Here is an 11,661-nt window from a genome sequence, read left to right on the forward strand (position 1 = left end):
GAGAAGAGGGAGTAACATTCAAGTCATTACGATGCCTACGTATGTACTGATAAGAAAAACAAATAACAATAACAATAACAATAACAAAAAAAGTCAGGTTCAAAGTTGTTTGACCGGTAGCTTTTGAAATAAACAAATTGACAAGTTGGTTATTCCAGATAATGTTAGGAACTCCATTTCTAATGATTATGCGATGCTAGGCGCCAAACAATGATGAATTGATGAGATGCCGATTCCAGTCGTCTTCATCAAATTATTAAAAATGCAATTACAATCATCAAGTGGACACACACGTAACAAGAGAGAATGGGCCATATATATTGGTCACTTCAAGTTGTTGAGTACTATTTTTTATTTTTATCATTTTTCAAGTACTATTTTATTTTGGTTCGCATAAATATTTTTTTAATTTTATTTTGCTCTAAATATTTTCAAGTACTATTTTATTTTCCTTCTCATAAATATATTTTTTAATTTTTTTTTTATCCTCATATATCCCTAAACTGAAACTTGCGAGGCAAACCTTGTTAAAACAAACTGCAGTTGTGGCCACCTTTTAGAAACTGGGGGTGAGAGAGAACAACGAGGTAACCAAACTCGGATAAAAAGGTAGAGTTGAAAATAACGGAGAAGTAGCATAACACATTAACACCCTAGGCAGTGGGTGATACCATAGATGCCAACAAAACCACCAAACCTCCCCAGTTCATTGAATCCTGCTAAAACCCTATGCCGGACAAAGGTCGCAACATAAAAGCTATTGAAGGAGTGTAACAATACTATATGGGTCACTACTCCCTTGCTTTTGTTCACTTAGTTAGTGCCATAGTATTAGTGGCTTAAAAAAGGGAAGAATTTGTCAAATATTGTGTAATCTCCCATCATTCTCATTAATCACACACGTATATATAGTACAACTCAGTTACCTAAACCCTAGGTACACATTAGGTAACATACCATAGTTAGGACTCTACAGAATATTCACAGAATAATATCTAATATCTTAACATATCTTAACATCCCCCCTCAAGGTGGAGCATGTAGATCTCGAATGCCCATCTTGTTCAAAAAAAACTCAAATTGCTTCTTCCCCAACGCTTTAGTGACGATATCTGCTAACTGAACCTTCGTCGACAGTCTCGACACATACGACGGGCTGATGACTGCCTTGTCTCACTCTCATCACTACACGTCGTCTCATCGACACCTGTCGTTGCTGAGACGACGTCTGAATCCACTCGACTAGGTGTTTCATGTTGTTGTTCCTCCCTGACAGGCGACGACACTCCCCTGTCGTCGCCACTGGTCAATGACACCCCCTCATCAGCTCCCGGAAGCGACAACACTCCCTCAGTATCACCTGTAGGCGGCGACACCCCAGCAGTATCACCTGCAGGCGACGACACGGTCTCAGGACCCGTAGTCCCACTCTCATCCAAACTCCAATGGTCAAGCCCCCCATGACCATCATGCACCAGTGGCAACACATCCGATTCATCTACAAAAGGAAACGTCCCTTCATGAAACTTGACATCCCGTGAGACGAAGAACTCATGTGTCTCTAGATCATAAAGTTGCCATCCCTTCCTGCCAAACGGATAACCCAAAAACACACATCGGCGACTCCGAGACTCAAACTTATCCCCTTTACACCGGAGATTATATGCATAACACAGACACCCAAACACGCGGATAGGCACATACGATGGTGGTTTACCAAACAACATCTCATAAGGTGTTTTATTGTCAAGGATCGGGGTAGGTGTACGGTTTATCAAGTAACAGGCGGCCAAAATACATTCCCCCCAAAATTTTATTGGAAGATTTCCTTGAAAACGTAACGCCCTCCCAACATTCAAAATATGTTGGTGTTTTCTCTCGACTCTCCCATTTTGTTGAGGCGTCCCAACACACGACGACTCAAACAGAATCCCATGTTGACGAAAATAATTTTGTAAGCAATTGAATTCAGTACCATTATCACTGCGTACTACTCGAAGGGATCGATTAAACTGACACTTAATCATGGCAACAAAATTAAGAAATGTCGATGCAACTTCCATTTTATTACTCAGTAAATAAATCCACACACCTCTAGAATAATCGTCAACAATGGTAAAAAAATACTTTGCCCCACAAGACGAGGGGGTCTTGTAGGGTCCCCATAAATCAAGATGAACCAATTCAAATGTGCGACTAGCACGACTAACACTAACTGAAAAACTCTCCCTACATTGTCTCGCCCGCGGACATACATCACAAATTGTTTTATTCTTCCTAATCTTATGACTCACATGAGGAAGTAACTGCAACACTTTTTCCGACGGATGCCCCATCCGTTGATGCCACAAGTCGACCACACACTCCACTGCTAGCACACGAACCTTTGGAGCCCCACGGAAAAAATATAGTCCTTCCTGTCGATCACCTACGCCAATCACCATCCTCGTCGAGCGGTCCTGAAGAACACACATTTTGTTAGTAAATTGAGCAGCACAATGTAATTCGTCACTTAATTGAGTTACAGAAATTAAATTGCAGTTCAATTTAGGCACAAATAGAACATTATCGAGCACGAAACCATCCTCCAAGACCACCGAACCATATTGGTTTGAATTTGCAGGTTGACCGTCCGGCAACACAACCTGTTGATTTCTTGATGTCTTGATATTTCTCAGGATTGAAATATCACCCGTCACATGACGTGATGCCCCACTGTCAACAATCCATCGTAAATCAAGATTACCTTGCAACTTGTTTGAAGGTCGTGACAAGATGTCAACTATTTGCTGGACTTGCTCCTTCGTCACCCCAACAAGCTCATGATTGGTTGTCGTCACTGCACCCTGCGATCCGTCTCCACTCGTCGCAGTGGTTGTCGCCCCTCCTGTGGCATTGCTCACGGCATTGGCACGAGCGACACCACAGGTCGACGACGCTGCCCCACGAGCTACTCTGCCTCCTCTAATCGACGTCCTGCCTCCTCGACCAGGCCCTCGTCCACCTCGTTTCTTCTCATCCCACCATTCAGGAAATCCAATCAGCTGATAACAAGTTTCTTCCTCATGACCCTCACGATTGCAATGACCACAAAATCTGCCACTGGTTTCTCCCGACACTCTCCGGACCTCTCGCTGCCTTGGCGCGCATGGTCTCGGTATTCATAACCGTCTGGTACGCCTCGTCGAGTCCTGGCAACGGCGATCGTGCTAACAGTTGTGCACGAATGGCTTCATAGTGATCATCCAGGCCAATTAGGAAATAGTGCAGACGATCTTCATCATGAATGTCCCCCACCTGCTTCGCTATATTACACGTACAACCCGCACATACACACCTGGGAACTCGTGCATACTGTACGTACTCCTTCCATACCTTCGACAAGCGGCCATAGTACTCCATGACGCCCTCAGACGCGCCCTGCTTGCAACCACTCAGAGCCATCTTAATATGGCAAACCCTGGTGCCCGACACGACGCAGTACCGCGTCCTCAAATGACTCCACAACTCGTGAGCAATATCAAAGTCCTCCAGATTCGAACGTAAACTCTCGTCAATGGTGTTTGTGATCCAAGACACCACCATCGAATTGACCGCAATCCAATGTTTCATCTTCGTCTCGTCCGTAATGGGCTCCTTCAAAGACCCATCAAGAAAACCAAATTTGAATTTTGAAATCATCGAGCGACGAACCGCTTTGGCCCACTCATCGTAGTTCGACGCTCCTCGAAGTTTTACAGGGGTGATGACAATACCGGGGCCGTCACCTGACCCAAGATAGTAGTCCAGATCGACGGCGGCGACGATTGTCTTTTGTGGTGGCTCCTCGTCGTTACCCATTGTTATGCCCTAGGAATTTGTAACTCCTCAGAACGCAGTACTCAACAAGCGAAGGAATTCGCTGTTCTCAAACTCTCTCAAACTCGTGCGGAAAAAAATTCTAGGATTTTTAACCTAGGCTCTTGATACCATGTCAAATATTGTGTAATCTCCCATCATTCTCATTAATCACACACGTATATATAGTACAACTCAGTTACCTAAACCCTAGGTACACATTAGGTAACATACCATAGTTAGGACTCTACAGAATATTCACAGAATAATATCTAATATCTTAACAGAATTACCTACATGAAACTTTGTAATGTGTGTCACAAGGACAAGTTTGAGAAACAATAGAGCACCTCTGAATTACATTTGTCCATGGAAGAGTGTATCAATGGACTTCATAAATAAAATGGCAAAGGTGGAGCAATTTATAGTCACAATGGTAGTTTTTTTTTTTTACGCATAGCACACCCGGTTCACCGGAGCTTAGCTCCGACTACATCCGGATCTGACCCGTGTCGCACACCTTGCTTGTGGTGGGTGAGTCTCCCAAAAAGAGTTTTTGTATACGACGAGGCTCGAACCCGAGACCTCCCTTAAGCGACATCAAGCTGACCCGTGTCGCACACCTTGCTTGTATATATTTTAATTTCATATTTCATAAGCCTTTATGCCATTCTTGTTAAAATTTAACATGTGAACCCTTGTCACGACAGTTAACCTAATTCAAATTCTAAAGTTGTATGTGCAGTGCGCAAACAATGCTTGTTTCAAACAACCTACTCCAAATGATTGAGCCTTAATCAAAAGCCTAAACACTAATCCATGGACACCTCTTCTAAGTATTGTACTAAATGTAATCTAATTCAGTCATTGAAAATCTTCCAAACTGCCCTCAATCTCTTAGTCTTATTCATGCCTACTCTAGGTAGGAAATGCCCGATATTTAATCTATCTGTCTCAATTCAGGCCTTTTCGATACAGCTTAGCTTTCCCCTTGCATCGAAGCCTAATGCCAATTCAGAGCCAGTTGCGCAAGTTGGGGACATATATAGGAGATTCCACTTGAATGGTATTCCGTAGTACGGAGTAGGTAATATTAAGTTTTGAGCATCCAACAACCTTAAACATTTTAACATTCATTCATCTGATTTTCTTTCTTCTCTCCTTTCTTTTCTTAAAATCATTCTCTTCTCTCTTTTCATCAGCTTGAAACCTTGAACAAGTATTCTTAAAATCATAAGTAACTTTTGACCAGAAACATAAAAAAATTAGCAAGTCCTATCACTACAAAATCTAGTGCTAAGGCTGACTTATGTTAGACTAAGAGAGGGTCCAAATTTCCACGTGAGAACCAAATTCCATGAGCAACAGAAACTTTCTGGATTTTCTATATTATCATTTCAGTATGGAAGCCGTATAGACGAAAGTAATCTTTGTGCATTTTCATAAAGAAAACAACTTCCCATCTCAGATTCCCTACAAAAGCTGATTCGTTTATCACAAACATATAAAATAATAAAACCAAAGTTAAAAGAAAATTAAAAAACACAACACACACACACACAAAAAAAGAAAAAAGAACCAGCACTCTAACCTTCAAAGACAACCAGCCAAGCCTGAAAGGAATCTGCATGAATAAGCATGATGCAATTCATATTCCAGCTGACTAACTCCAATGTCTTTTAGCAACACATATTCTCCATCTGGAAATACACCCCACAAGAAAGGAAAACAAAAAAAGAATGCTATATCAATGGTGTATGTTGCCCCTATCCTGTTTGAAGTGTTCGGCCAAGTCAATGAACGTTGACTCGACCTTAGGAAGCTACTATAGGACAGTAAGGTACATGAGAATATATTCTGAAATAATTATTCTGCCAAAGCATGTATAAAAGTAAATACACCAATTGTATACACAACCTACCGGTAAACATTAAAATGAGCACGCTTAAACATGTAGTCTTGCGAGAAGTATCAAAATAATACAGTATAGTCATATGGAGCAACACATATTGCTTTAAAATACTACTCAAGATAGCTGGGATTAACATAGATAGCTAGAATAACATATCTTGAGTTCTGAATCTGATAGACTTGAATTTTTTAAACATGCAGAAGTACTTAAGACCAATGACCTCTACTTTTAGAAGAGGGGGCGTTTTCATTACTCTAGGTCCCAAATAGCATCAATTTTTAGCATTTCTCTCACAACTGCCATAGTTTAAACTAATTAAACTTCCACTGATGAAGTTGGGGATTCATATAAAAGAGGCCACCACTTCCACTGAGGTGGCCCCTGAGCACAAAGAACCCTCTGAAGGTTTAAAATAACCAACAAAGTCCTTAAAGCTCAAGTGGTTTATAATTTGTCTTATCAAATAATATTTTAAGGTTGAAGATAACAAGAAAATGTAAAAAATTATACTCCCTACATGCAATGTGTCATGATAAGGCTCGAGTAACAGAATCTGCATGAAGTTTTATTTTTATTTTTCATGAAAGTTTTAGCACAAACCCCAGCACCATAAATACCCGGCCTTGCTATTCTTTTTCAGTATACCCTGGTGTCATTTTCATTGTCAGCAAAACCTTCAAAAGCCCTCATCTCCTACAGACAGAGAGAGAGCAAAAAAGTGATCCCCTTATTCAGTTTGTCTTTACAACTGTAAATAAAAGAAAGGATAAGAAAATTCCCACATTTTATGTGGTGTTGAAGTTCAGAGTGGTTATGCATATACCAAAACACGGTCCAACTTTCACTAGCTACAAATAGTCACCATAGCCTTAGCCTACGGCCATAGCTTTTGCGAAACATAACAGCCTAAAATTCCATTTCCTCTCATTCCTCTGTACCTTCCTCCCCAAAAAAGAAACAGTTGTTACATGCTCATTAGTAATCCCAGTAGCCGCATCTGCGACAAAAAAAGGTACAAAAAGTTGTGGGGCATTTCCTTATAGTTGCCACCAAAATTAGTATATATACTAGGGACATTGGCATTGGACTCCGATCTTTTGTCCTGCTACTTCCATCCTTCCTCAAATCCTTCTTTATACAGAGATAATAATCTCTTATTCTACGACGTATAGTTCCATAAAATACATATTTGCAGGCTTTTATTTCATCACCATGAATCTCTCTTACTCCATCTGCAAACAAGCACAACCCCTTATTAGTTTTACGGGAGGGCTGAACACAAACTCCTTGAACTTTCATAATCGCAAGGACAAGGTGGTGGTGGTAATGGGAGCAACAGGGACTGGAAAGTCAAGACTTTCAATCGACTTAGCAACTCATTTCCAAGCTGAAATAATAAATTCTGATAAGATCCAAGTGTATAAAGGGCTCGACATAGTCACCAATAAAGTGACAGAAGAAGAGTGCCGGGGTATACCCCATCATCTCTTAGGGATAAAAGATCCTGATGCTGATTACAATGCAACCAATTTCCGCCATGATGCCTTGCTTGCAATAGAATCCATCATCGAACAAGATAAGCTCCCAATTATAGCAGGTGGATCAAACTCATTCATCGAATCCCTAGTGAATGATGATCCCTACTTTGCATCAAGGTATGACTGTTGCTTCCTCTGGGTTGATCTCTCCCTACCCATTCTCCAACGCTTTGTATCAGAACGGGTTGATCAGATGGTGGAAGCAGGTTTGTTAGAGGAGGTAAGAGGGGTATTTGACCCAGAAGCCAATTATACTCAAGGAATACGGCGTGCAATTGGTGTCCCTGAATTTGACAGTTTCCTCCGGGCAGAAGGGAAAAATACGGACCAAGAAATCTTGGACACCCTCCTACATCTTGCCATTGATGAAGTCAAAGAAAACACCTGGAAACTAGCATGCCGTCAGCTTCAAAAGATACATCGACTAAGAGATTTTTGGGGATGGAACTTGCATCATATTGATGCTACAGAAGTATTTCTAAAACAGGGAGAAGATGCTCATGAAGCATGGAAGAGACTCATTGTAGGTCCAAGTGTTATGACCGTGGCACAATTCCTGTACAGACCCACCAGCGTGCAAAATTTTCCAAAATCTCCAAGCACAACTGTCATTCCAAGGACAGTACCATCTATGGCAGCTATGGCCACTGCTTCTCACTAGCCAAGGTTTCTTAAACATACAAAGATCCATCAATACTTCTTGTTTGCCTCTAGAGATTGGAAGACTGCCTCTTAGAGAAACTAAACAAAACAAAAAAGATATGTTTTTTTAGGCAGTAGAGACGTTGCTATCAGGCTGAAAAAGAGCCGTACTGTTGGTATCAGTATTGAAAATCGAGCCTGTGACGGCTGCAACGGCGCACGTACACACAAAAATATATCCGTACAGTTAAGTTAAACTCAGTGGAGGTAGTAGGCCTGGTAGGCCCCTATATAGCATATGAGGAATAATCCAAATAAGACTTGTGGGTACCCACAATCACTTGAGAGGAGGACCTTAAAGTGTAGGAGCCCATACCAAATGGAATGGCGTTTGGCTTTTTAATATGCCCGCCCTTTGCATTTTCATTTTTTTTTTTTGTCTTTTCATTTCTTTGTTTGTTTTACTAGTAGGTTTGTCGTTTGCCTTCTGTCTTATCATTTCTTTACACATAGGAACAGTTTGCGGTGTGCCGGTGTGCCCCCTATCTTCCATGGGTTATGATCTGTTTTTCTACTTATATAATGTATGAATCACTGGATTACTGAGATTTCCAACATATACATCTTGCTCTTAGCCACTCGTACACAAGAAATTACAGATTAAATTTCAGTTGATTGTTCCTTTCATTGTTTTAGATGCGGAATATTAGACGCTTGAAATATGAAATAAGTTCCCATCACAGAGTTTTGACGTTGATGGGACTTCATTTTCTTCTTAATGATTACTCTCCCCCGAGATATCCAAAAATGGTATTCTCACCAATTCCCTACAGTTCACAAAAAATTACCGGGGGTTGAACTTTTGTAAACCTCAAAGACACCAGGTCAATATTCCTAAAAACACAAAGAAACTCAATGAACCAAATGAAATTTTGGAGCACCTAATGAAATTTCTAAATCCTTTCAACAAACCACAAATAGTTAACGTTAGTCAAATTACAGTATACCTCAAGGATGCCTAGTGAATTTATAAAGCCATAGGATTAAATTGTGTAGTCTTGACCTTAACCTAGTTAAGTTCCCAAAAGAAATGTGAATTTTATGAGGATTTACCAGCCTTCCATGCTGGGACATGTTCCGCGATCTTATTTGTTTTCTTTCCACTAATTTTCTCCTTCCTTTCTAGAAAGACAAGTTTTACGTCAACTACATTGGACCTGCTATCTGTGTTATTCCTAGTGTATTAATAGTTCCAAGACAGAATCTAGAATAGAAGTGGTCCTCCATTCTTATCCTTTTCTTTTTGTATTCGAACTTTCAAAGATACAAAGGCATTACCTTGAATTTTAAATCAGCATTCCTTCAATCCTTTAAACAACCAATTGGACTCATCTTTGTCACTACATGGCTTGGATCTGATGCCCAGTAACAGATGATAATTGAAATACGGTATAAGTTCATATCAAGGAAAGAGCCAAACTTTCTTTTGCAACAAGTTAAGCCACTGGACACGGACATCTTCTCAAATGATAGGGATACTAGAGAAGTCCTGTACTAGTTGAACTCTATAGTTAATAGCATATTATGTGACACTGCAATAAAGTACACATTGACTTATAATGACACTCCCACTTGGTCTCACAAAAAAACAAAAGCATTTAGGAATGACAAAAAATAATTGAGAGTACTAAATCAAGTATCCTAGAGACTGGGTTAAATCTGATGTGCCCTCAGTCCACCACCCTACTGGTCTACACAATCACTACTAAACATTACATTCCAAAATTGAGCTTAACACGTCCAAGAAACTCCTATTCATGGGGGTGACTAGTGAGGTGGACAAGACATTTGACATCATACTGCTATTCTGTTACAATCGCATTTCACCTTTGATTCGGAAAGCAATTGATTTCAACTAACTTCAAGGCAATTAAGAAAAATCAAACAACTTAATGAAATGTTTGATTTATTTTTATGTAAGCCAAATCGAAGTGTTTAAGTAATTAACCAATGACAATAGTGACTTGAATTCCATTTTTGTTGAAAATAGAAAATTCTCATCCCTCCCATAAAATGAAAATTTTCAGCAGTTCCACTTTTTGTATGAGACTGTATTCCATTCTTACCCATTTCTTACTGTTCTTTTCACATACATTCTTATTATAGTTCTGATTTCTGAGGACTATAAATGAATATATTATGAGAAAACAGAATGGCATATTATCAACAGCTATAGAACCTATGACTCTGTGAACCACTGAGCCATCGAGTAGTTCCATCAAGTACAATATTTTCAAACAGAATATTTAAGATAGAGAAATTAAAATAATAGTTCTCCCATGTATAGTCCTGGGTTTAGAATTTCAGAGGGCGGCTAAGAGGCCCCCCACTAGAAGGAAAAAAAAAAACTCGTGCGGCCCCTAGAGCCATATGAATTCAAGCTTCAATAATATGTTCTTTATATCTTGCACTCCGCATCTTGAAGGATTATATGGACCCACATTATCAAAGCAGTAAAGCACTTCTTTTGTTTTGAACCTTGATCTAAAATCATTATAATATAGTGGAAATGATCATCTTGAAGAGACAGAGGTCTAGTCTCAGATTTTGCATCCACGGGGCCGTGAATATAGAAGCCTTCATTATTTCATCTCTTTCTATCTAGAAACGTAGTTCCCAAAACTATCGTCAAATCTTTCAATTATATGCAAGAAAAGGACAGCCATTACACAAGAATGACTAACAGCTGGAATCAAAACATCTCCTATGCCCAAAATTAACATACTTTTTACATTTCGAATATTATCGGTTGCACCATAAATAAGTGTACCACATTGCAATTGAGATATATATGAATGGTCATACCTTGGCTTCCTCTGTTTCCAGAAAGTGTGTCATCTATCAGTGCTTGTTTATATTTATATGGTTAATCTACACAAATAAAATTGGTGTAATTAAGTAACTCTTTTTGACGTTCTAAGCATATGTTAAAGGCAAAGTAGTCGAAAAGAGAGTCCAATTTGACAGTCAAAAATAAAAATAAAAATAAAAATAAAAATAAAACAATGACACCCCATAAAAAGAGAATGGTCCAAAAATGTTTTCAGCCACTCATGCTCACACGAATACGATATACTTGTAATAGATCATTCTGTTTAGGCAGGGGGGAAAGGGGGTAACTGAATAGAAAGAACGAATCCAGATCAAACATAACAGGGAGGATAGTGCGAGATTAATGGTGGTGTTTTTTAGTTTATCTTTCACTTTTCTTTTTCTGGATCTCACTACTTTCAACTCAGATGTTTCTTAATGTTCTCCAAACAATAAATTAGCAATATCAACTAGAATTGACAATGCGATGTGGAAGCCAGACAATGGACATAATACCTTGCTGATTTTGTATAGAAATATGGAGTTGATTACTCTCACAATAACAACTTGTAATAAGATAATAGTACACCTAGAAGACAATTAAGGATTAGCGCACATAATTTGCTTCTTTTCTGTTTTCACATGCTGAAAAGTTTAAACATGGAATAAGACTAGATATGCACACTACCATTTGAACAACTCTAAATTGTTGAAACATATTGTCTATTTGATTTCTTGGAAAGGACAATACCTGACCGAACAAGCCACTGTCAATCACTCTCTAAAATTAAGGCAGTCCACCATCATGCAAGATAAGCATCTGATATGAACTGAAAATTATGTCCAGCAGAATATTGCTTC

At 39.4% G+C, this 11,661-nt stretch overlaps 1 protein-coding gene across 1 annotated transcript; it reads left to right on the forward strand.

The window, feature by feature from the left end:
- Window positions 1-6,285: 6,285 nt before the first annotated feature.
- On the forward strand, window positions 6,286-8,563 carry LOC110776384 (adenylate isopentenyltransferase 5, chloroplastic). Its single transcript, XM_021980940.2, has one exon. The coding sequence runs from the start codon at window positions 6,962-6,964 to the stop codon at window positions 7,946-7,948; it is 987 nt and encodes a 328-aa protein (XP_021836632.1). The 5' UTR covers window positions 6,286-6,961; the 3' UTR covers window positions 7,949-8,563.
- The last annotated feature ends 3,098 nt before the right edge of the window (window positions 8,564-11,661 follow it).

Source organism: Spinacia oleracea, chromosome 3, assembly GCF_020520425.1.
Source record: "Spinacia oleracea cultivar Varoflay chromosome 3, BTI_SOV_V1, whole genome shotgun sequence".
Classification (NCBI taxonomy): domain Eukaryota; kingdom Viridiplantae; phylum Streptophyta; class Magnoliopsida; order Caryophyllales; family Amaranthaceae; genus Spinacia; species Spinacia oleracea.